The 26,914-nt window shown below is 42.1% G+C and overlaps 1 protein-coding gene across 1 annotated transcript in view; it reads left to right on the forward strand.

Annotated features, from left to right (window-relative positions):
- The window catches only part of Tmco5a (transmembrane and coiled-coil domains 5A), a 43,779-nt gene extending 17,344 nt beyond the window's left edge, over window positions 1-26,435 (forward strand). Inside the window, exons 4-13 of the mRNA XM_042687579.1 lie at window positions 15,974-16,131; window positions 16,664-16,787; window positions 17,135-17,185; window positions 17,911-17,982; window positions 20,005-20,061; window positions 20,471-20,530; window positions 20,958-21,022; window positions 22,029-22,086; window positions 23,991-24,031; window positions 26,237-26,435. Of these exons, the coding sequence (XP_042543513.1) occupies window positions 15,974-16,131; window positions 16,664-16,787; window positions 17,135-17,185; window positions 17,911-17,982; window positions 20,005-20,061; window positions 20,471-20,530; window positions 20,958-21,022; window positions 22,029-22,086; window positions 23,991-24,031; window positions 26,237-26,435 (885 nt within the window). The remainder of the gene's footprint in view (window positions 1-15,973; window positions 16,132-16,663; window positions 16,788-17,134; window positions 17,186-17,910; window positions 17,983-20,004; window positions 20,062-20,470; window positions 20,531-20,957; window positions 21,023-22,028; window positions 22,087-23,990; window positions 24,032-26,236) is intronic.
- The last annotated feature ends 479 nt before the right edge of the window (window positions 26,436-26,914 follow it).

Below are 26,914 nucleotides of genomic sequence, written 5' to 3' on the forward strand. Positions count from 1 at the left end.
TGGATGCCTGTAACAGATTCTCCCGAGAGGGAAGATCCCAAGCTGTCACCAAGCTTTTCACCTCCTTGAGTGCCCATTATTTTGCTCACACTCATTCTGTTGCCTTTTTATTTGTATATATAATTATACAGAATAATGGATTTTCATCATATTTTCATTCATGGATAATGCTGTATTTTGATCATTTTCACACCCCATTATCCTCTCTTATCCCTTTCTCCTCATGGGCTTCCTTCTTCCAAAATAGTTCCCCTTCTATTTTCATGTCTGTTTTCTTTTAAGCTAATTCCACATTCAAGAAAAAAAACATGTTATATTCATCTTTCCAATCTGTCCTATTTCACTTAAGGTGTTAATCTCCAGTTCCATCCATTTTTTTCCTACAAACAACAGAATTTCGTTCTTTGTTTGTTTGGTTTTTTGGGTCCAGTCGTGGGGCCTGAACTCTGGGCCTGGGCGCTGTCCCTCAGCTCTTCAGCTCAAGGCTAGCGTTCTACCACTTGAGCCACAGCACGACTTCCGGCTTTTTTTCTTTTTGCTTATGTGGTGCTGAGGAATCGAACCCAGGGCCTCTGGCATGCTAGGCATGCGCTCTACCACTGAGCCACCTTCCCAGCCCCAGAATTTCGTTCTTTATGGCTGATTAAAACTCCATTGGACATATACATCCCATTGTTTTCATCCATTCATCTGTAGATGGGTGCCTAAGCTGATTTAGTAATTTGCCTACTGTGATGTGCTGCAGTGGACATGGGTGCTGGGTGTCTGGACCACATGCTCACAATCCCTTTGGCTATATGAACAAGAATGGTAAAGCAGGATTCTATGGTAGTGCTAGTTTTAGTATCTGATCCATACTGAATTCCACAGTGGCTGCCCTCATTTCATTCCTACCAACAGGTCTGTTGTTTTTCTTCATTATTACTATTGTGACTGGAGTAAGCTGGATCTCAATGACATTGAGGTATTGAACATTTTCCCAAGTATTAGCTATTTTACTTCTTTCGAGAACTGTGTATTCAGTTCCTTTTGTAATTTTTTTCTTTTTCATGCATTTTTACTGTTATTGTAAAGGTGATGTACAGAGGGGTTGCAGTTAGGTAAGTCAGATAAACAGTACATTGCTTAATTTTAGATCATCTATTCAAAGAATTCTATCTCTGTGATAGATTATATTTATCCTAATCTATGAAACCTCTGTTAATTCATTTTAAGAGACAGAACTCTATTTTTTTAGAAATCTGCAGAAAACTGCATTCATGGCTCCCAACTGTAAATATGCTAAGAATATTTTAATAAATCTTGGTTTCTTGTCAAAAAAGAGAGTATTTCTTTTTGAATAATGTCACTCTTTTCCTTGCTCTCTCCAAGTTTTTCTCTCCTGTTCCCACCTCCAAGTTGTATAGTTCATTTTCAACATGGTGTCTGCTGCATTGATTCTTCCTTTGTCCCACCATTTCTAGGCCCCTTACCCTCCCAAAGACAAATAAACAAACAAGACAAAAAGAACAGAAAACAAAAACAGCAAGCAAGCAAGAAAAAAAACACCTCGTTACCATTTCCTGGAGTTCATTTCTATAAGTATTATTTGTATGATCAGATGTGCCTTTGTGTTCCTCTCCTAAGAATATCCTCCTTTGGTTTCACTGTGTGTGAATGTCTAAAGACCAAAGAAATAGGTTACATGGTTTCCCTCATATGTGGTAGCTAGAATGTGCCTAACAATCTCCATTCCATCATTTATTGATTACAATAATCATTTATTGATTACAATATTTGTTCGTTTGTTCCTTGAGTTCTTCCCATATTCTAGATATTAATCTTCCATTCAGTAAATAGCTAGCCAAAATTTTCTCCCATTCTGTGGGCTGCATCTTTTTTTTTTTTTTTTTTTGGGTCCAGTCGTGGGGCCTGAACTCTGGGCCTGGGCACTGTCCCTCAGCTCTTCAGCTCAAGGCTAGCGCTCTACCACTTGAGCCACAGCGCCACTTCCGGCTTTTTTCTTTTTGCTTATCTGGTGCTGAGGAATCGAACCTAAGGCCTCAGGCATGCAAGGCAAGCGCTCTACCACTGAGCCACCTTCCCAGCCCCCTGTGGGCTGCATCTTCACCCTGGTAATTGTTTCTTTTGCTGGTAATTGTTTCTTTGTCATTTGAACTCATACCTAATTTTATCATCAGTATTCACAGCTTTCAACCCCTTAAGTTTCAAACAATATGAGAATAAGTTCTCTAAAAAACACCTGCAGCAGAATCAATCTTTTTCATTCATTTATCTATGATTAAACATAATCAAGAAAAATGTTAGGGAAAATTAGAAATAACCTAAACCATAAGGAAAACTTCCTCAGAGTCTGTTTAGATTCACTTCAGTCTTTTTCATGAAAAAGTCAATTATCCTAAATGTTTCAATAAGTAATTTGATTTATATGCAGCCATATTCTTTTGCCAGTATGCGCTATTCATTCTCTTGATACCTGTCAGGTAAGTAAATCTGATCGCCAATGAGAATAAGTTCATCTTTTGCTATGTTGCCAAATTAACAAATTCTGACCTCATAATCCTTTAGATCAAAATGTTTACCTATACTTCAGTAACATCTTTGTCTATAAACCAGTTTAACATTTATAAAAAATTCTGTCCTAAGTAGCAGAGAATGTAAATCACTCATCACTAAAAATTAAAGAGAAGCTAAAAGTACTGCTTGCTATAACCATAAACACCAGATAGATCCTACAGAGATACATCACACAAAGTGTAAAAATAGAAAATAACTTAAAAGCAGCTTGAGGACTCAGGGAGTCTGTCTAGGCTACAGCTTTGAGCACTATGATGTGATACCAGGTGTAAAAGAACTGAGCACCAAGCTGGCAGTACATAACTAGGTTTAGTGACTTCTCTTCTGTTAAAGTAGTCAGGTGGGATTCCTAGGAGAGGGGGGGAAATAAATAGGGACTTTAAAAACACATAAGCTTGGTAAAGTAAATAAACTTGAACAACCAATAAACTTGGTAGCTTTTGTCAAAAACAGAGCAAATAACTAAGCAAAGCTGAAAGACAAGGAAGAGAACCTCCAGATGGAATAGCACAAATGTTGCAATCGGCCTTCAGGAGATGAAATTAAAACTGGAATTAAGCTCTGGCCAAGGCAATGCAAAATCCATTTGTAAACGATGGATGTCCCCATTGGATGACTTCCAGAGAGTCGCAGCACACAGGCAGGAAGCGGCTCCCTGCGGTGGCAAGTCGAGGGGTAACAGCCTTGCTGCTCAGAGGGGGTCAGCTGACAGCATGCCAGAAGGTGACAGAAGTGATATGACTATCGCATGATAAATTGGAGCATGTAATGACAAGATTCTTCACACTGAAAGAAAGGATCTTGTCACTGAGCAGGATCAATGAAGAAGGAAGCCTTCCCAAGCCGGCTGCGCTGCTCCTTGCAGGGCAAGGTGGCGTGCCTGAGGGACAGCTGCATGCTGGCCATCTGAACGACTAGCAGGTCCCAGTTCGAAACAAACTCTTACAGGGATAATGTAAAATGCTGGACTGTGAGAAAATACCCAAAGAGGGAGTGATTTATAAGCAACAGAAATTTAGTTCTCTTAGTTCCAGATGTTGGAAATCCAAGACGTGGGTGGTAGGCGGCCTGTTGTCTGGTGAGGGTCAATGTCCCACTTCACCGCCAAGGAAGGGAGACAGGTGTTCTTTCAACACATGGCAAAGAGGGGCTGTGCTAGATCCCTCCAGCCCTTCATAAGGCACTAATTAATCCTAGCCATGAAATTGGGCCTGTCCCAGACTAATCCTCTTCTAAATGCTCCGCCTCTTAGTAGCTCAGCCCTATAAATTTCAACAGAATTTGGGAAGTGGCATGAACATTCAAACTGCAGCACCAAACTCTCCAAGAATGCATTGACAGGTCCACGTCCGTTGAAGCCCATACCTTGAAGAGCCCAGATTCCACTTCTAAGGAAGAAAACTCTTATCATAACGATATGGGGAAAAAGAACATGCTAAGTTTGGAACACCAAGCCAACTATCATATCAAGTAGATGAATGGATCAAGAAAATGTGGTATATATACACAATGGAATTCTATGCCTCCATCAGAAAGAATGACATTTCCCCATTTGTTAGGAAATGGAAAGGCTTGGAAAAAATTATATTAAGTGAAGTAAGCCAGGCCCAAAGAAACATAGGTCCCATGGTTTCCCTTATTTGCAATATCTAGTATAGGTATGAGTCAAGCGGAAAAGGTCAGATAATGTGATGTTAGGAAAACGAACCCTTCAATATGTATTTTAATGTTTTCGTTTCTTTCATGCATGTGTTTCTAACGCATTTATAAGATTATTTCTTTGTTGCTTTGTATGTCCCTCCCCCACAGTGTAACCCCCACTTTCACTATATTTGATGTCAGTATAACATGTGGAGGAGATGGGGACAAACAAGTCGTTTAAGGATTCAGGTGGACCTGTTGCAACAATGAGAAGTACAAAATGTCATGTCAAAACCAGCTTTACAATGTCGGTGTGGGGGGAGAGGGGGGTATGATTGGGTGGGGGGGAGGGGGAAGGCTGGGAAGGGAGGTGAAGGGTAAACAAAGGAGGAGGCTGCAATGCTTGGTAAGAAATGTATGCATTATCCTGCCCATGTAATTGTAACCCCTCTGTACAGTATGTTCTCAAATAAAATAAAATAAAATTTAAAAAAAAAAAAACAAAAAAAAGAGTAGGCAGGAGCTGGGCACAGTGGCTCACCTGAAATCCTAAGTATGTGAGAGGCTGAGGCTGAGAATTGTGCTTTGAGCTCATATTGGGCCAAAAGTTCCTGAAACACCTTCTCAAGCAATAGCTGAGTGTGGTAGCACATGTCTGTCATCTCAGCTATTCAGAAAGCTCAGATCAGGAGCATCAAGATTCCAGGCCAGTGGGAGGAGGCGGAGTTCATGAGACTGTAGGGGAAATATTCCTGTGTAGTACCACAAGTTCCAGCCTGAAATCGTTTTGTCTTTTCTCATTCGTTTATTAACCCACCAAGCATCAAGTCACATCTAGAGCTACAATCCTCTTGTCTGGCATAAGAACAGATAGGAAACATCTGCTTGTGGCTTAGAAAGAGACAGTAGTGTTTGTTAAAATGTACATAGTGAGCAAGGGAAGGGGTGACATTGGTCAAAAAGAAATGTACGCTTTCTCTGATGTAATTTTCTCTTATGTAACTGTGGCCCCCTGCATACTACCTGCATAATAACAATTTTAAAATAAAAAATTAAGGTAATTTGCTATGAAATTAAGATAATATCATATTATTAAACCATGCCAAAAATGTATATATAACAAATGTGATCAATCAGCTCCAATAATAAATATTAATGGGGCAATTAGTGACCTGTGGTGCTTTTTATAAATCTCTAATTCCTACTTCATTTGGAAGTACGAAAATCTAAGCCATAAAAAATAAAGATAAAATAAAAGACAATTTTTCAGTTCTCTGGTTTTTTAACCTTTGAAAATAGATAAGAATTATAGAAGAAAGTTGAATTTGACAATATAATGCTGAATCTTTATACTGGAAGACACTTGGAAAAATTTAATACAACAGACATCTAATCTTTTGATAGCAGTACTTTAATTTTCCTTCAGACAAACAGTATCTCCTCTTAGCTTAATTGAGGCTGTCTTCATCCCTGCACAAACCAAGATTTAAGATAATGATGGTCAATCTTACACTCTCTACCTCTAGCTAGACTGACTGTTTCAGGAATAGGTGCATGGCGCATGTCTATCAATAAGACTCAGTGAGCAAGTTGTGCTACAGAGCTGGGAGAAAGAACCCCCTCCACACAGAGCTGGCTGAAGGAAGGAATTTGCTTGGCATCTCGGCCCCAGATAGAAAATCTGTCCAGCTAAAGTCAGTCAAAAGAAAATCCCAGCTGAAAGATGGAGACTGCAACTATGGCTGTTTCTATCAGGCCTACAACCAAATCAGCTAATTAGCTAATAAAAATTTCCATTTTTATTAAGCTAGTTGGAATTGACCTATCTCCTGTAACGAAAAAGGATTGACTTATCTCCTGTAACGAGAAAGAGTAAAACTCATAATAATTTGGGAGGCAGAGATTGGGAGATCACCACTGGAAGACTGTTTGGAGGAAAAAAATAAGATTCCATTTCAATGGAATGGGTGTGGTGGTACATGCCTGTCATCCCAGTGACACAAGGAAGCACAAACAGGAGGATCACAGTCCAGGCTGGCCTGGACATAAAGCCAAGACTGTACCTCAGAAAGAGTCAATTCAGTAAGGACTAGCAGAGTGGCTCAGAGACTACCTGCCTAGAAGTACAAGACCCTGAGGTCAATTCCCAATGCTGAAAAAAAAAACTCAAAATAAGAAAAAAAAAGTATAATAAATATTGCATCAAATTGATGACTTCTGGAAATATATGTTACTCATACAAACCAATAAGAATTTTACCTCATAGAAAAATAAAGACTTTTTTTTTTTTGCCAGTCCTGGGGCTTGAACTCGGGGTCTGGGCTCTGTCCCTGAGCTTCTCTGTGCTCAAGGCTAGTGCTCTACCACTTGAGCCATAATGCCATTTCCAGCTTTTTCTGTTTATGTGGTACTGAGAAATCGAACCCAGGACTTCATGCATGCTACGCAGGTACTCTACCACTGAGCCACATTCCCAGCCCAAAACATAAATTATTTAAAGGGAGGATTAAACAGCTAATAAAAGAACGAAAACTGTTTAATGTGTCACATTAATAATTAAGAAAATACAATTGAAACCTATCTTTTTTTTGGTGAAAATACCATATAGAGGGGTTACAATTACATGAGCGAGATAATGAGTACATTTCTTATCATGCATTGTTGCCTCCTCCAAACCTATCTTGGATACCATTTTCACCTATAAAAATTTACCAAAATAGCTATGATATTGGTATGAAATGGAACTGAAGCTGAGACTGGACCGATACTCCCTGCAGGGCTGTGGAAGCATGTTGTACAGATCGTTTTTACAACACTGTTGGAAAATATGCAGATGCTTCAGCACCCTTACAGGTCATGACGAATAATTCCACAGTGTTATGAACCAGGCCAGACTGACAAACATGGATCACATGTTTTATCTTATATGTTGAATTTGGACCACAAAAAGGAGAAAACATGGCAGGCATGTAAAATAGTGACTTTTGGGGGTCAGAGATGACCTGTGGGGGAAAATATGGTAAAAAGGGAGGGTACGTGACTCAGGAGGCTGAGATCTGAGGATCATGGTTCAAAGCCAGCCTGGGCAGGAAAGTCCATGAGACTCTTATCTCTAATTAACCACCAAAAAGCCAGAAATAGAGCTGTGACTCAAGTGATAGAGCACTAGCCTTGAGCATAAAACGTCAGGGACAGCGCCTGGGCCCCGAGTTCAAGCCCCAGGACTGCTCCTCCCATCCCCCAAAAAGGAGAGGGTTCTGGGTAAACATGATCTAATTAAAATGTTTTAAGAAAAAAGAATACATGAGAAAAATGGATTTTTTCAAGCAAAATGTGCAAACTAGTAATCATTATAAAAATACCTATATCTCAGAAATACTGAATTTTTCACAAAAACTTAGTTTTAAGTAACTACTAAATGTAAGTCTTCTAATCTTCAAAAAAAATAATTCCATGTTTAGAAACCTATTCTAAGGCATGATGTAAAACAGATAAAATGTTATATAATAAAAAGCTTCAAAATCATGTAATTAAAAATATTTACAAAGAGTATTTTAAAAACCATTAGCAAAATATTTTCACTATATCTGCAAAATCAAAATGCAATAAACAAAGCTCTGCTTAAAACCTGTTGAAAATTTACAAAATTACAAAATCATGGAGACAAAGGAAAGAAGTTACACCGAGATCACACAGTGGCCAGCAGTAGTAGTCTGGGAATGGTTCTTCTCCTTACTCTTTACTGAATTTTCTAAATTGCCTATAACAAGCACAATTTTAGTACTCAAAGGAATATTTTAAGTTCTTTTCAAAAAGCTACTTGTCCCTTTCTGCCACGTTTTCAGAAGCACATGGGCTCGGAGAAGGCAGAATGCCAGCCTAATGGGCACTTCCAGGAAGAAAGATGGATGCCAGCTCGCATCTGTTTCTAGTAGAACCTGCAGTGTGAGTGGAGGGCCAATGCTCAGACTGAAGAGGCTCTCTTCTATTCAGCCTACACCTCACTGAACTGCAACTTCTTCAACAAATTTATTTAGTTCTATCTCTCAATGCTTTATGTTTATTTACAAGGATGATGGCTATGCTGTCATTATTTGATATTCTCTCCCCCTTTTTCTCCCTTGTATTATAAATTCAGAATATGTATGCCTCTTGGTATCCCCCATAGCAGCCCAAGAAAAGTGGCCTGAAAAACTAAGCTGAGGTAGAACCCTGAAAAGGTCACTATTAAACTTTGACAGTGACAGAATTCAGACACACCAGGTACTCTGTGGAGACTCCCAGAAGTGATTTCAGGACTTTCAGCAGGAAGCAAGGCCTGGATGAGGAAGAGCCATCACTACAGCAGCATTCAAAGAAGGGGTTACTCAGATGGACTGGGGAAAGGAACTAAGGAAATGAACAGTCTGGTTGACATTGTTTTAAAAAAGAAAAGCAGTAGCAGATAAAGAGTTCCTGTCCACATCACCAGGGGTAATGGTAACCATTCTGCATGAACACACCCATGTCAAGAGCAGTGCCATCCCATGGCGGGGACAAATCCTGCAGCCTGTATGCCAGTCAGTACTCTCAGGAATGTGGCCTTAGGTGGGTACTGGCTCATGCCTGTCATCCTAGATACTCAGGAGGCTGAGATCTGAGGATTGCAGTTCAAAGCCAGTCCCAACAGGAAAATGAGACTTTTATCTCCAATTAACCACCAGAAAACCGAAGTGGTGCTGTGGCTCAAGTGGTAGAGCACTAGCCTTGAGCTGAAGAGCTCAGAGACAGCGCCCAGGCCCAGAGTTCAAGCCCTACGGCCAAAAGAAAAGGAATGTGGCCTCAAGAAGGAACAACTAGAGCACAGAGTCAATGAGAATTTTTCAAAATCAACATGAGATAATGCAAAAGAGGACTTCTATAGTTAGAAAAGAGAAAGCAAGCTTCTCCAGAGACCCTCACAAACTAGGGGACTTTAGAGATTGTATTGACAGGACCTTAGAAATAAAACAGAATACTTTTAGAATGTTTCCTTTAGTATTTGTGAATCTTCTCACTTCGGTTATATTCAATCTCCAGACTAATTGTAGTCTAGAAAGCTTAATAACTAAGATGAAAGTAAATACTAAGGTTTCTCACTATACCATTATTTTTAAACTGAGCTATTCTAGGTCTTAGACCAAAATAACAAAAATTTCAAGCACCATTACAGCAAGAAAAGAAGCCTTTTGAAGAAGAACCACATATTGACAAAAATTTTTACAATATCAGTGATCTAGCATTCAATAATAATAACAATAATAATAAGCAGCTTTCTAGAAAGTTGACATTTCTGACCAATACTACCAAAGCAAATGCTATGGGTTTTTTTTTTTTTTCATTCACTAGTGATGAATTAAGCTGATAAAACTCACTGCTCAAACTTCTTGTGAACCCTGCCTGAATAGATGAAATGGTAGCTCCCCTGAGCCAGAGTCCATGAAATTTCCTATAACTCACAGGTAAAGTAAATTTGGCAGGCTCTATTTCACAATATTTATACTGAATATTTCACATGTTTTGGTGATTTGTGATAAAGTCCTAGAGATAGTGAAAAGCCTAAACTGATAGTTTTTTTTCCATTTTGGATTTTTTTCTCTAGGGAAAAGAAAAACAAAAAAGATGAATCTGCTACTGCAGGACACAAACCAGGTGAAAATTAAACACAATCAAAACTAAGCACAGCTTATTCATTAGCACTCACAATACCTATGAATTGTAGTTCTTTCTGGGAAATGAACACAGACTTGCATTTGGATGTCGTATCAGAGGTTAACAAAACTAACTGCTAATGACATGAACTTTCGCCCTCAAGGATCTCGAAAATAAGCACAAACAACATAGTCTAGGGCTTAAATTTTAACTGCGGGAGACTTAATACAGCCCAACAGAGAAGAAAACAGTAGATCCCAGGGGAACAAAGTGGAGGAAAATGTCTGATGCAGCCCAGAGCAGCGCACAGTAATCTATCGCCATGGCTTTCTCTATCCGCCCATCACTCAGCAAACGCAGCTGCAAAGAAAGCACGGTCCTCTCTACTCTAGCGCTGGGGAAGTCAGAGATTTCCTGCGCAAAGAACCATCCACCAAAGGGTGCAGTGACAGCAGACTCAGGGAGATGTGTTGGCTAATGGATGGGGGAATAAATTCTCCCAGAACACTCCCTGTTCAAGCCACTGGAAATGGAATCAGCCTTCAAATAATCTGTATGCCTGTTTCTTTTTTCTATTTTCAATTTATAATAACAATAACGACCTAGACATAGGACATTTCCTGGGCTTTAATGACTGTCTGAGGTTAATGGCCCTCAACTACACCTCAGGCCATCAACCCCTCCCAGCTGGTCATTAATCTCCAGGAAATACCCTGTCCTAGGGTCATTATTGTTCCAATATCAATGATACCTTAAAAGCTTTATGGAACCTGCAAATACAGATCCTAGCCAATAGAGGTTATAAAACCTGTTTAGAATTCCAAAATTATCTTGAATTGAACCTCAAAGATGTTTTCTTCAAAACTAAAATTAGCTTAAGAAAATTTAATCTTTCCTTGTTTATTTACATTTTCTGAGGAAAGAAGTCTATTAGATATTACAAGGACTCAAAAATCAATTCACACTGGGGTAAAAAGGTCAGCTTTAAAGGGAATTACCCTTCCTTACAAGCAGTAGCTTAACCCAGTCTTTGAGAAGACATGTTATTTATGACAATAGCTCTCTAAAATGATGTATGTGCTTAAATGTCACCAGGTTACATCCCATCAATAAATTTTCAAACTGCATCTGATTCTGAAGTCCCTTTTCTCACTTCATCATAAGTGCCCCAATGTACACACTAATACCATTACAATAAGAGTGTATCAGAAACAACGCTGAAATACAACCTAGGAAGGGGCAGAAATTAAGAATCCGATTGGGCAGCACAGGGTTGGTTGGTTTCCCAGGAAGCCTTTGCGGTCTAGAGAGCTACTAGGAGGTGTGGTGGCCGTGAAGCAGCAATCAAATCGACCAAATGGCAGCTGAGACGGGTCTGTTTTACAAATAAACAGAAATGGGAAGCCTGGGCACAGACCTTAGAGCTGTGTGCAAGAACCAGGTGGGGCCAGGCTTTAGGAATGCAGAATTATAACTGCATTCCCAAGCCTTAATCCAGCCTGGAAACTGAAGGAAAGGAAAACCCTGGTCAAGGGAATGAAGCACAAGGACATCATCAGAATAAAAGAAGTCAAGCTGTTACAATAAAATATCATAAGCTCCTTCACCTAAATAAATGTTTCTTACAGTCCCAGAGGCTGGAATCCCCGGGTGAAGATGCTGGCCCACTGCTTCAGTGGTGTGAGGCCCTGCTATGGTATGAATGTGTCCCATCCAGGAGTTCATGTGCTGGAATCCAGCTTGCTCCTCTAGCCAGGAAGTGTTGGCAGGTGGTTATACCTTTGAGAAATGGGGCCTAGTGGAAAGTAATTATGTCACTTGGGACAAAGCCCTCAGAAAGGACCACTGCTCATTCCAGGGAGTGGCCTGGTGCTTGTGAGAGGGGGTTTCTATAGAGCAAGGGCACTGACTGCGCTTGGCCCCTTCTGGATATACCCACAAACATGTTCTTTGGGGAAGAGTGTGCCAGGGCTGTACCCAGGGCCTCCTGTAGTAAGCATGTGCTCTTCTCCTGAACACATCTCCCAACACATCTGTCCACAGCAGAGCTTCTGTAAGAGGGGCGAGGGATCGACCCGCATGTTCATGATCTCTACCACGGCTAAGCGCCTGCTGAGGTCTAATGTGTGCCAGACACTGAAGGCTGTGTTATGACCAAGTTACATCCTCCAAAATTCTTATGTGATGTCCTCACTGCATTACTTTAAAATGAGAAAGAGTGTTTAAAATGGCAATGAAGGAAAAATCAGGTCATATGGGTACCCTAACCCAATGTGACTGGTGTGGGTATTAGAGGAGTAGGTGGGAACAGAGAAAGGGCATGGAGGACACAGGAAAACTCAGATGCAAACAGCTCACAACTAAATTCAAATTTTGACTCATATAAAATTAAAATAAAAAGCACCTAGGCCAAATGACAATATTAACTAATGGTTACATTCTCTCTGAGTGTGTGTGTGTGTGTGTGTGTGTGTGTGTGTGTGAGTGTGTGTGTGTGTGTGTGTGTGTGTGTGTGTGTGTGTGTTTCTCTGTTCCCCTCCTCGTCTCCCCACCTCTCCTCACCTCCCTCTCACACACACATACATTTCGGTGTCGTTCAAGTTTCTGCTTCTGTGAATTCTAGAGGAAAAGTATTCTGAAATTCAAATAGATGTCATAAGCCTAAAGTCTGTTCAAAACAGTCACTAAAAATAAGAAAACACATAAGTAATTGGGTATTTCAATCTGTATGTAAAGCTAAAATAAGATTCTGGACTCAGCTGGTTAAGGTTCACTTCTACAAACATCCAAGATAATTTTGCAGGTAGGGCTCCAAGGGAAACCAGGCCACTCTGCATCCCCCACAAGCAGCTCTGGGGACCAGGGGAGCTTAGGAGATGGGGTGGACTGGGCCAATCCCCCCACAGCACAAGGGCCAAGACCCAGCAAACAGAGCTGCAAGGTGTAGCCTGGAAACAGGGCAGGTGACACTACCACACGTGCACACTGCCACAACGGCAGCAGCATTGCCCAGCGAGCTAAAAGCAAAATGGCTCTCAGAGACTGCACAACACAGGACAAGATAGGACACAGGGAAATTAACAAGGAAAACAGCTGCTCTGAAGCTACCGAGGGCATTAATTAAGCCATCTCTTAACCTGCAGGAAGGTTTAGATCAAAGACCTTAATTTGCCCCAAAGGCCTTGTTTTTGCCTTGATTTAACAATTCTCACTGGTAGCAATCTGCTGTCCTTGCCACACCAGGCCCAGCCCTGGAGGTTCTGCGGTTCCTCGGGCTTGCCTTTGGTAGCCCCTCAAGGAGAAAAGCTCCCCAGGAAAGAGACAGAGCTTTATTTTTATCCCAGTTAAAGTCCCTGTCCAATCCATTAACAGCCGATAACCTTGGCCTGGGGCATTTCCTAGAGAAGCTGTAACCAGCTGGGGTTAATGAACTCTCCCTACCATTAATTCCTGGGAGAGGCCATTGGCCTGAATTGTTACTTAATTACTCTTCTGTGTACAGCTTCATAAAGCAATGAAATGCCTTCTTTCAGGAAGAAGGGAGATGGTTATGGGGGTCATCAGAGGCCATTAATTCTACAAATAGTTTGTTAGAAACTACAGTATGTTAAGAAGTCACTCTGGTTCACAAATCTCCTCAACTTGGTCCTTAAGTAGAGATCTAAAACTTCACAGCTTTCTATGACTCAAAGACAAGAAGTTCCAAATAGTACAGAATCCGGCCACACACATTCAGGTATAAAGAACGTACTGTAACAGATCCTTCCCCAAAGATGTCAAGAAAAGACCTGATGAAGCCAGTTTAAACTATTGCAGACGTTTCCCATTTTAAAAAGCTGTTATAGGTAATTTCTCAGTCTTTTAGGGAGCTTCTCCCTCTCCAAAGCTCTGCTAGGTCCCAGGATGGGGACTTGCTCAGGGAAAGCTGTGTGTGTCTGAGCTTTTGCATGTATGGAAGATACGTATGGCAGCAGGTGCAGGGAAAGCCATGTAAGTCTGAGCTTTTGCCAGAAAAACTGTCGAGTTTTCCTTCTTCTTTTTGGTGCCCCCAGACCTGCTGGACTCTGGATCCAGTTCTGCACAATCCAAAGTCTCCTTCTGACCAGCAAGCCTCTTCACCCACATCTACACCCCACTTCCAGGCCAGGGGAGACCCAACCACTTTCACTGTACTCCTCAATTTAAAACCGTAAAACCTACACATAAACACACACACAACCCACATCCTTTCTCCTGCCCTCTTCACCTATTTGTTTCTTCATCTCGTTCTTCTCTTATCATATTAAATAAATGGGCTTATTTTGTTGCTACTGTATTACACACACACACACACACACACACCTTAATAAATGAACTCTGTAAGGGCAAACACTTTGGACTGTTTCATTTACTCTTTCCCTACTTCTTAGAATATGAATGACAAAGTAGTCTTAGTTTGTTAAATGAGTTTGTAATTTTTTGGGTACAGATAAGATCAAGCAAGATCAGTGAGAATTTCAGCCAAAAGACCCAGAATTCCCACTTCAGTCAAAATAGGGCAAGAAAGAAGCCTGGCCAGCAGAGAAACGGTGATAAAGGCTGCCTGTCTGTCCCGCAGAAGCTTCTCCTACTTGGGACAGCCTGTGCTGTGAAACCCACACCCACACAGAGGCACTGACTGCAGAGACGCTGAGAAGCCTGACACCCCCCCCCCACTGTGACACGCCGCCCCACCCCGGGTCAGCAGCAGAGTGGCTGCCCTCAAACGTTCCGAGATTCTACTAGAGGGCTTTACTGGGAGAAGCGTAGACTCTTGAGAAGCTAATTGACTAGGGCAGGGCCAGGAAGACAAAACACATCAGAGGAGAGGTAGAGTCTGGAGGAGAAAGTGGGATGGAGAGAAATGAGCAGGGGAAGGGACAGCTTGGTTTTCTGAGCCCTCTGTATAAAGCCAAGGAGGCCAAGCTGGAGCGCAGAGGTGATGTGTTAGGACACGGGACGCAGACACTGGGGCCCTTGGAGCCATACGGAAAGCCACTGAGCTAAAAGGAAGAGGGACTTGGGAGTCACTGATAGCCTCTGTTCTTCCTCTTACCTCATCAAATTCCAAGTCCACTCATATTGGAAAACAATCTCTGTATGTACCTGCTCACAGGAAATTGACTTTTCCAGCCTCACTTCTGTATCCTCACTGTTCAGGACCAACATGGAAGGCTAGGGCTTGTCATGACCAAAATGGGGAATCAGAAAAAGGAAAACTGTTCTTTTGTATCTGGGGAGACTTCTTTACTTCACGAATGGACTCATATCCCCAGTTGATAGATACATCTCTACTGGCATTTTAGGGCATCTACAATGGAAGAACACAAGGAAGACCAGCTAGATAATGAGTAAGTAATCGTGATGAGCTGCCCGCACCCAGGAAGTCTCCATCCACTCGTCCCCCCCTGCCCCTTTCCCAAGCACTCCAGCTCTCTACAAAGAAAAACCTATTATGACTTTCTCATCTAAACTATTAAAGACAGGACTTTATTTTCCAATATCATACTCTACTCCTAAATAAAGCAAAAGTCCCTGAGCCTTATTACCCCATAACAACTTCAAGGACAAAACAATGAATTGACTTACATGTAAGAAAACTACTCACTACAAGCCTCTCATTTTTAAGATTTAAGCCCTAACATGCTCATGGAAATTTTTGCTCTATATAATGCTACAACAAAGCAGAAGTGATAAAAAAAATACTCGATACAAGTATTACATGCACAGGTTTTGAGAACAATTTGCAAAACAGTTGCCAAGGGAAACAATTCTCTCCAATGGTAGAGACTATTTAAGGAAGCAAAGCTTCTCACAAAGCCAGAGTGGAGACGCAGTATTATCTGCACATGGGAAGGGACAGTCTGGAAAAGATGTCCCTTGCTGAGTTGAGAATTATTGACAAATTGTATGCATGGTTAAAAAATATCAGTTTTCAAGAGTGAGGAAGGAAAGCATGTTCCCAGAAAGAACAGGTTTGGTAAACTCCAGGTCTGTCAGATATCCTCCTTGGCCCGGGGATCTTTGCTCTGGAAATAATTGGTCCTGCTTATTGTGGGGCTGAATCTATAGGTCAGAAAAAATATGTCAGATCTTAAGATTGGCCCAGTCAAAGAAGAACATTATCAGCTTGAACATGGACCTCGAAAAGGATATGCAGAGAATAGATGAAGCAAACCAGGAACTACTTCTGAAAATCCAAGAGAAAGAAAATGAGATCCAGAGGTGAGTCTTGGGAAAAATAAGAAAATTCTTCAGGGAAATTCTCAACCTCAAGCAAGAGGAGAAGAAGAGACTCTAGGAAAAAAAAAAGTGTGTGTGTGTGTGTGTGTGTGTGTGTGTGTGTGTGTGTGTGTGTGTGTGTGTGTGTGTGTGTGTGTGTGTGTGTGTGTGTGTGTGTGTGTGTGTGTGTGTGTGTGTGTGTGTGTGTGTGTGTGTGTGTGTGTGTGTGTGTGTGTGTGTGTGTGTCCCCTCTGTTCTTTGGCAGTTTTCTGTGACCAGAACACTAAAATAGCAAGTTTCAAACAAGTTTCTTTGAAACTGGGTAGAGCCTGCCTGAGTTGAGAGAACTTGGGAGTTTGTGAATGAGAATCAGATCTTCCTTTCAGGCCTTGCAAGGCATCTGATTCTGTGGATTCAGTAAAGAAAGGCTTCCCACCTGAGACCCATGCACACACACCATCACTGGAATTCCATCTCCAGTCACTGGTTCACTGCCGATCCCAGGCCCTCACAGGGTGTTGCTTGTATCCTCCAGGCTGGAAAGTGAGATCACCCAGACTGGAGACCCAGCAGAGGAGGAGGAGTGGGAGAAGGAAAACCGTTCCTTACTAGAAGAGGAGGCAGCCTTGCAGGAGCTGGAAGAAGAAACAGCCAGACTGGTAAGCGAGAAGCTGGGGAAGTCACCCATGAGTTCACTCCCCTTCCCGCCCCCACCCATGGTTAGAGAGCAAATCTGTTCACAAAGTCAACTCCAGGGTCAGGATAGAATGTGTCCCGCATGGAAGCGTGTGTGGGGAGGGCAGGGGCTCTCTACTAATGTCAATACAGAGAAGCCGTGTGTCAGCATGCACTTCACCGGTGGCTCGGTGGCCACACCCCCTTATAGTACACAAGTTGTTAGGTCTAACAACTGCAGGAAAACTCTGCTAGGGTGCCAGCCACCACTAGATGATTACAGATGAAGGTAGACCGGTGCAGGTTGAACACTGCTTTTTTCTCTCCGTAGGAAAGGAAGAATGAGACGCTGGTCCACAGTATAACAGAACTTCAGAGAAAGGTGGAGGGGCTTCTGTGTTCCCCAGGGCCCCCTCAGCACCCTCACTTACCAAAGAGGGAGGGATAAGAATGGGTCATGAAGGAAAGTATGTGTCAGAGAAGCCTGGGCTTGGCATGGGCACGACTCTCTGGCCTACTTTCCCAAGCTGCAGCTCATGATCTCAGTGCCATTCATTCTCTCTGCAAGCATGAGGAGGAAGGAGTGAGCGGTATGTGTAATGACCCCATGGGTTCTTTATTTTGTCACAAGAAAATGTATTCCAACAGGTACTCTGGTCCAAGTGACTGGGACTGCTACAGTGACAGGTTAATTTTACTTTCCACAGACTTTAAAACTCTCTCTCTCTCTCTCTCTCTCTCTCACACACACACACACACACACACACACACACACACACACACACACACACACATACCCTAAGTCACTTAATCACCTAAAACTACTTGTCTAGTCACATCTTCTACCTCAGGTCCCAGTGCCCTTGGGTGGTCTAGCATGCAGCAGAAGCTCATGGACACCCCCCCAGCCCCGCATCGGTGTCTCCAATCGGGTAACAGGACTAGTGAGGAGAGGAGTGGTAGTACAGGTTTCCATGAGAAACTGAGTACCTCCCCAGTGACCACCTCCAAACATTTGCATCAAGCCACAGTGCAGTCCACACACACTAGAGGATCTTTTCTGTTTACACTGATTCCTTTTAACCTAAGTCTTTATTTGAACTGTAGCTTACGAGGAAGTCATACAAGACAACCAAGTTCGAACAAGGCAGTCTGGACAGAACCCCAGAAGAGTCAAAGGTAAATAGAAATTGCAGTCCCAACGGGATTGGGCTACGGGATACACAGCTGTCAAGTTGGAAGCAACGGCCAAGATTTTGAGAAGCTATTTCTCCCCTAGCAGGCATAAGCTTGAGCCACTGAATCCTGGACTCTCTTTCTTGCCCTTGGTGAAGAGTTTCACTCTGTTCTCCCTGCTATCTGGCAGAGCAGCACACAAATCCTATAATATACCTAAGGCTGCTGAAGCTCCTCCATTGAAACCCTGGCTCCAGGGCTTGTTAGCCTGGTATGTTAGCCTGGGCTCTTAAATTACCCCTCTCAGTCTCTGTTCCAGAATTAAATAAGATTGTGTATAAAAATATTCTTTCTTTGATTCCATGGCTAAACCCTCACAAAGTCACAAGATTTTAAAGTTGTTATTTAAAAGCCTAGCTAAAGCACATATATGTGTTCATAAAGAAAGAGGCCGTGTAAGTCTGCTGAGTGCTAAGCAATTCAGACGCCCAATGAGGACTTACTCAATTAGCCACTCGGCATTTAACGACCTCTCCTTCCTAATCATATGACAATGTTCAGCATTTCTCTTAATGATATTCCAGATGTAAGAACCATAATTCATCTGGTCAAAAACAAGAACTAAGATTTTTTGTATTCAGAAAGCAAATAACATTCTTTCTTTTAAAATTATTCATATCAATTAATTGTACAGTCTTGACCTTTTCTCCAGAACCACAGTATTTGTCCTAATCTAACTTTTAAAACCCATGTGTTCTGTGTGCGTGAAGCCTCTGAGGAAATGTACACATTAAATACAGGAGCAGATTCCAGGCTCTCAACAGAGTCCAGGCTCACACCTGTCACCCTAGCTACTCAGATGGCTGAGATCTGAGGCCAACCTGGTCAGAAACATCCACAAGATAGACTCTTATCTCCAATTAATAACCAAAAAGACAAAAATGGAGCTGTGGCCCAAGTGGTAGAGATCTAGCCTTGAGCAAAAAAAAGCTCAGGAACAGTGCTCAAGCCCTGAATTCAAGCCCCACAAATAAGATTGTATGTTCATACTTTAAACCCACTCTTCCTTTCTTAGTGGAGTGAGAATGAAGATTCAAATCCCTTCTAGAAGCTATAAGACTATACATAATCTAGTCTCAGATGGCCTTTCCCTCCTTTTCTTCTTCCTGCCACCCTCTTCTTCTTCCTGTGCACTGCTTCCTGGCAGTAAACCCCCATGGACCATGTCCCTTCTGAATCTCCGTTTGAGTGATGTTGATAACCTTGATTCCAATTCAAATATCACATTTTTATTTGCCTGGTGTCAAATATGGAGCACAACATTATCATGCTCTTTTGCTGAATCTCTCAACAAAATATCATCTGTATAGGGAAAAGGCCTGTCAGTCCCATTTCCCACAACTGCCTTGGATACAGAAGCAGTAATACAGAATAGTCTTTCAGCAAATATTGAAGGAAAGAAAAGAGCGAAAGAGGAATACAGAAGGTATAAAAGAGTGAGCAAGGAAGTGGCACTATGGCTCAAGTGGTAGAGCGCTAGCCTTGAGCTGAAGAGCTGAGGGACAGCGCCCAGGCCCAGAGTTCAAGCCCCATGACTGACAAAACAAAACAAAAGTGAGCAAGGGGTTGGAGGTACAGCTCAGTTAGTAGAGCACTAGCCAATGAGAGAAAACATGAAATACCAAGTTCAAGTCCTGGTCTTGAACCAAAGAATACAGAGATAGGGAGAGAGTGCGCAAAAACTGTCCAGTCAAACTGACTTCATAAAAGAGTAAAGTTTTCCAATATTAGAGTAATTTCCAATGGAAGTAGCTTAGTAAGAGAAGGAAGCAAAAAATGCTGAAGCTCGCTCGGGGACAGGTAGCAGCAGACAGACGCTCTGTGTAAACATTCTTCAAGCACCTGTAGGGAGCACTGGGAGGCTTCACTCCCCACCAACACCTGAAACTGTGAGACAGGCTTCAAGGGAGCCCGCCAACCCTGCGGCCTGTACCTCTACACTCACCACCCCCTTCCTTTCTGCAGATGAAGCTGCAGCAACTGGAAACTTCCTGCACAGACCAAGAGAAGGAGCTGGCCAAGGTAACACCGACTGACTTCACTGATAAGTCTCCCCAAGAAAGGGAAACATGACCCTAAGCCAGTTCCAGTACATTCCTCAAATGACTGATGTATATTCCTGACTCAGGAACATTATGAGGCTAGGATGGGGTAAGAAAAGGAATGTGGATATACAATCCTCAGATTGCCTTCACCTTAACTTGTTCCCTGTAAACCAGTATGTTAATATCTGTCCCTCTTCCAACTGCCTCCAGCAATTTCTAGTTGAGCTGTAAAATAGGGTTTATCTGGGGAAAATGAGATGAATTCAGATGTACAACCGAATAACATTTAGAACAATTAGAAAACCACACTGGTTCTATGACATAGCTTATACTCCTGTTCGGGAGCAATGTACTGAGAGAAATGTAAGGCCAGTGTTGGTTTCCAGGTAATGCAAGACTATGCGCTTGTGGCTCAGCTCTGTGAAGACCAAGCCCTCTGCATAAAGGTATGGACAGCTGCCCAGGCCGGGGACAGCGGGAGCTTGTTAAGGTACACGTTGAACGGGAACCAGGCTGCTCAAGGAGGGCTAGCTAGAAGCATTTTAACTCTTCAACATGGCAGTGCAGAGATTTCAAGGTCATCAGTCCCATCACCCCCCCCACACACACCCAATGTCACTCTAATGTCCTGGCATCCTTAGATGAATGACCAGTACTTCTGCTATTTCTCACCTTACTGACCCTGGAGAAGCTAGCCAGTGCTGAGGTGCAGTGAGAAATCAGGAACGGTGGAGGTGGCGGTTGGGGTCTCTTGAAGGAGGGCGTGATGGTGGGAATACCAAACACTCACACTGGTGAGTAATAAGTAGTCGTTGCATGCTTAGGAAAATCATGAAATATCTAAGTCATAACTAACTTCCTTTGTCTTTGAAGAAGTACCAAGAAACTTTGAGAAGAATAGAAGAAGAACTAGAGACCCAATTCCTTGAGAGAGAAGTGTGAGCGTTGGCAGAGGAGCAGCCTGGTTTAGTGGTAACCCCATCTCAGCCTGAGTCGGAGCACATGCACCAGCCCAGTTCCTCTCTGGAACTGAGTGGGCCCAGCACTCTTTCCCTCCTCTGTCACCTGCTTTAGCCCTGCTAGACCACACCAACTTTAAAACTCCAGTCTTAAAGGCCACAGAAACCTATCTCCCTTCATAATCTCATCACACTGTTATTTGGGCTGATATCATGAAACATGTATTTTTAAAAGTGTTAGTGGGCAAGGATTTCGGTAAGGGGAATATTCTCTTATATTTCAAAGAAAGACCTTAAAATTAATACCATCCTCACTTCACAGACACCTACGGGATAGGCCTGTAACTCCCCTCTAAACACACTACAGCTAATACATTACGAAACCAGAACCATACAATGCATTTAATGAGGAACATCAAAAATTACAAGTCATAAAGGAAAATCTGCCCCCGGCCAAATTCCTGTTTGTCAAAAATATAAATGCTATCAGTCCAAAATGGAAAAACTTACCCCTATTTTTCACCCTCTTTGAAAGTGAAATACTAACTCAGTCAAAAAGTATTTCTGTTTATTAAATATTTGAGGATGTTCAGATCAAGAACAAAAGGCCAAAACCAGACAGGTCCTCTGGGATGTCCTATAAGGACAGCAGTCTAGCAGCTGGAATCCTAAGCATGGAGGTCCTTGCTCCTAAAGAATGTTTCCCTTCAAGTCTATCACTAGGGTGGGCCTGACAGTCACACTATGATACTAGAAGAGCGCTGCCTAACAGAACATTCTGTGCTATCCAAAAGGGAGCCACAGGTGACAACTGAGCACTTTGGAAAGATGGCTAGTGTCACAGAGGAGCTGAAGTTTTAGTTTCATTAATGTAAATTAAACCAGCTATAGTGACTACAATATTGAACTGTTTGTAAATAGCACTCCCGTATTATGAGTGCTTGAATGCTTTGTTCAATCTCTTTCTTGGCTCTTTTCCTCACAGATCAAAAGTCTTAAGCATGGACTCTGTGAGAAACACTCAAGATAGCCAAAATCACAAGGTGAGCACTTCATTTTCTCTTCAGCCCTTCTCAGCCTTTCCAAGAAGTTTTAAAAGCTACATAGCAGTAGGTACATACCCAATCTTCCTATGTGCATGTTCCAAGAGTTGCCAGCCTTAGTTCCAAGGAATCTAACTCTAAACAACAGGATAAAAAAAGATGCTAAGAAACAATATGATTCCTGTTCTTCCACCTATGCAAATAAAAGTCACCCCAGACACCTCCTATAAGACTTGTGTTGCAAATGTAAGTAGAGAGGATGATTCATTGAATATATGCTGCAGAAAGAGGTGGATGCATGGTGCGTACACCACCCCTCTTCCTTCTCCTCCAACCACAGTACTCTTTTCTATTCATCCCAACACGGTCCCAAACTTTTCACAGAGCACCAGATACCTGTCACCATTTAATTTCAGTTAGCCCATGAGCTACTAAAACATAGAAAGCCATTGCTTCTTCATGGTACAACTTCTGCGTCTCTCCATAGTCAGCCTCATGAAGTTAGTAGCTTTCATGCAAAGCTCTGAAAGATGCAGAACTTCCCCATGCAGGGACCTGTCCTTCTAGCTTGCTTGCTGTCATGTGGCATCAGGCACACTGGTTCAACAGACAGACTTCTACGTGCTAATTTTATGAGTTACACTGGCTTGAAGTCACCAGAAATCTTATATAGCTAAGAGAGTCTCAATGACCTCAGGAAAAAGAACTCATCTCTTTAAAACATAAGTTACTGTCCCGTATCCAGAGACTACCCAGATGTCTGAGTATCTGTGAGAACATAGCCGTGGTGACCACATTCTGCACAAGTCATTCTGGCACATTCAAGCCAACAGACTCCTAAATTTAACTGGACCCAGTTTTGCAAAATCAGGCTTAGCCTGCTCTACCAGCTACATGATGCTTTTTCTTCCATTTGTTTTTTTCATTGACGGATGGCACTCTTGAACCACACCTCTAGTCCTGGCTTTTTGCTGTTAATTGCAGATGAGTCTTAGATTTATGTTCCTCAGCTGACTTTGAACCTCAATCCTCAGATCTCAGCCTCCTAAATAACTAGGATTACAACTGTAAGCCACCTGGACCCAGCTTTTCTTCCTTTTGATCACATACGTAAGATAAAAAGACAATGAAATAACTGAAAATAATTTGGGAGAGTGGTGTCACAAAAATCAAGACTTCTTACTTTTACATTTTTGTAGCTTTTAAAACTTGTCTCAGGATATGTTTGTGTGGTTCTCATAGCCTAGAGAGCAAGAAGGTAAAGGCAAAAGATCCAGTATCCAGGCCTGGCCTAGAAATATTATAGCCTCTTACTGGCTACATGATTTTGTACAAAACGATAGTTTCAGTACGACTAGGTTCCAGCATGGTGGTACAGACTTGGGAGGCCAGCTTTGAACTACATAGTAAGACCCCATCAAAAAGAGCCAACAAGCATGCCAGTCACAGTGGGCCATAGCTCTAATTCCAGCTAGAGGTGAGGTACAGATCAGACTAGCCCTAATCTAGGCAAAAAGTTAGTGAGATCCCACTCTCAATAAATAAGCTAGGTGTAGTGGCAGTAACTGTGATCCAAGCTGCTCTGGAGATGTCACTGTCCCAGACCTTATCTGAAACGTAACGGAAAACATAAAGCACTAAAAGTGTGGTTCCAATGGTGGAGAGCTGGTCTGGCAAGTACAGAGCACAGAGTTCCAACCCCAGTTCTCTAGTAGAATAATCATCGTAATAGCAATGATATGTTAAAACTGATCTTTGAAATTACGTGTGCTGTACATATGAAAAGAATGTGTGTGATGTTACGTAAATGTTGCATTTTGCTAATGACTTGCTGAATATCATTTGTCAATGATAACAACTTCCACAAATCACTTATTTATCAATGCCCTTTCTTTTTCTTGTAGTATAATTCTATTCTTAAAAGGTCAACATTGTTCGGTAAAAGGTACGCAAAATATCTTCAAGGTAACTTCCTGGGAAACTAGAACTCTACCCTGGCCATCCTGACAGAGAAGCCACATATAGATGAGGAGAGCCTTGGAGGCGTGCACAAGCACGCGCACACACACAGATGCACACACACACACAGAGATGCACGCATGCACTCACACATACAAACACACACACATACATACTTACGTCAGCAAACTAGAGTCACCATGTATCTCAGTTCTAGAGTTATGATGTCCTTGTCTAAAGTATATTATTAATCTCAGCTTTCCAGAATTAGAAACCAAAACCCTCAAATAATGAGAAACGGGATCTGATCACATGAGAGAAGGTGAAATACTGTTTCTCCCTTTAACAATTAGAAATAGCTTCAAGTATGCATTTTTCCATAGCATGGACAGACTAGAAATGAGGAAGGAAGTCCCAGCTGGAAGCCCAGCAGCACCCTAGAGCAGACAGGAAGAGACAACTGCGAAAGGAGGGACCTAATCATGTCCAGCACATGACAACTGCTAGAAAAAAAATACTTGTTAGCCAAGTAAGAACTCAAAGATTTGAACACCTGCATGGATATTACTCTCAAGGGAACGGTGCAATGGCAAAGTGAAATTGGTATTCACGAGGCTCCCACATTTTCAAGAAAAAAAAAGGTCAAATTACATTCCCTATGATCTGTTTGAGAAGACATAAAAACAAAGTCAAAAAAATTCAAAGTGGTCTGGAATAGGTTTAGAAAGAGTTCCATCAAAATGGTTAAAATTATGGGTGCTTAAAGGTCAGCTCCAATTGTCTGGAGATTTATCTCAAGGAGATACCCTTTTATACCATGTAAGTGAGGTGCTGTGTATCCCACATTTCTGCAGCAACCAGCACAACTCCCCAGAACTCTGCTCCTCTGGAAGGACTGCCCTAGCTAAGCAGCCCCTGCCTGATGAGCGGCATCGTTCCCAGGGACCTGATGAAAACGCCATCTCTTTTGTAGGGAAAGTTCAAGATGAAAGCTAGGCTGTCCCTGGGATCTCCCCTGAGAACAGACTCCCAGAACCTTCTCATCCCAGAACCTTCTCATCCAAAGTGGATCTGGTTTCAGGTTTAGGAGGAGGAGGAGATTTGTCAAGAGCTCTGATTCCAATTCTGACCAGGATGTTGTGCTAGAATGGCTCCTGTCACAAGGGTCAACCATAGAGAGGGACATTGGAGAGAGCTGGGGGAGGGGTGGTTTCTGTGGGGTAAGTGGGGGTAGGAAGAGCATCTACCCTGAGGCAGAAGGAGCCAGTATTTGTTGGGTAGGGAAAATGTACTTGTTGAAATTGTTTTGTTTTTGTTGTTGTTGCTGTTATTATTATTATTGTTTATTGTGGTATGGGGACTGCATGCAAAACATTTTAAATAAGAAAAGTTAATTTTTAAAAATCAAGATTTTCAGAGTTTATAAACAATAGGAAATATTAAAGATAACATGGATGAAATAAGAGAAATACCATGAACATAGATTTAAAAAATACTTATATGGTCTCCAAAAGATTACCAGATTCAATTCAGTTTCAATTTCCCCAAAGGTTACTTTATAGAATTGAATAAAATGAAAACCCTAAATCTGTAGTAGATAAATTAGCAAAAGAAAGCACAGAAGACCAACAAAGCTATAAACAGGTGTTCAGTAACACTGAGCCTAGGGGACATGCAAACAGCTCAGATGAGATTTGTCATTCCCATTTGACTGGCAAACTTCTCTGATGCTATCAAGTGTTGGAGAAGAATGTGGGTACACAGAACTACCCTGCTAATGAGGTACAATTTGATGCAATGGCTTTGAAAAACAATCTACCAAGACAAAAATTACATTTAAAACAAAAATAACCCGGCATGGTGGCACATGCCTGTAATCCAGTAACTATCGGGGCTGAAACAGGAGGGTCAGAAGTTAGAGGCCAACCTGAGCTACATAGTGAGACCTGTTGGAAAAAACAACGATGGCTGAGGATACGGTTCAATTTTTGCCTAGCATGTACAGGACTCTGGGTTTCACATAGTGGTAAATGCTACCAAAAATTAAACCATGCTGTGAAAGAAAAGGCTAGGAAAGGAAGACGACCTTTAGTGGGAGATACTGAGATACCAAGAAGGAACCAACTGCAGTCAGTGATGGCTTAGAGTTCTGGTCTTAACCACTAACAGTTTCTTGTCTTTCTCTTCTCAGGATTTTTCGTACTCTCTTTTTTACCACTCTATTTTTCACAAGACTGCTGGGATACCTAGTCTTCCACTTAAGTTTTATAAATCCAGATATCCTGGTCAACATACTGCCCAAAGTCCTGAGCAGGAGCATCTTGTGGAGGCTGAGATGTTCCCTCTGTCCATCGCTCACCCTGGAGACCGAGGGCGTGTTACCTCACTGATCCTCAGCCGGACCCTCGGGCAATCGGAGGCGCGTGGGACCCAAGACTTACAGACGGGAGATGGTAGCACTGATGGAGAAAAGAGGGTTTCCTCAGCTCCTTCCCTGGAGGTTTGCCAACCTGACCACTTTTTACTCCTTGGTCACTTTCCCAACATGAAGCTTGCTCGATAAAAAACTGTGGCTAAGTTTCTGTGCCTATATGAATAAGCTAAATTGAGTCCGACGGCAACCGAACCTGAAAGATTTTCAAATTATGAAGATGTTAAACCAAGTTAGAGTGGTTCACAGTGGCCCACCTCTGCAATTCTAGCTATTTTGGAAGTAGAGACTAGAGGGCTGTGGCTCAATGCCGTCCCTGGGGAAAAGGCCACAAGATGCCGTCTTCAACAACGACAGGAAACATCAATAGGAGACTCACAGTCCTGGACACCAGGACATCATCCTGAGACCTTATTCAAACAATAACTAGAGCAAAAA

Source organism: Dipodomys spectabilis, unplaced genomic scaffold, assembly GCF_019054845.1.
Source record: "Dipodomys spectabilis isolate Male_0828 unplaced genomic scaffold, ASM1905484v1 ptg000108l, whole genome shotgun sequence".
Classification (NCBI taxonomy): Eukaryota; Metazoa; Chordata; class Mammalia; order Rodentia; family Heteromyidae; genus Dipodomys; species Dipodomys spectabilis.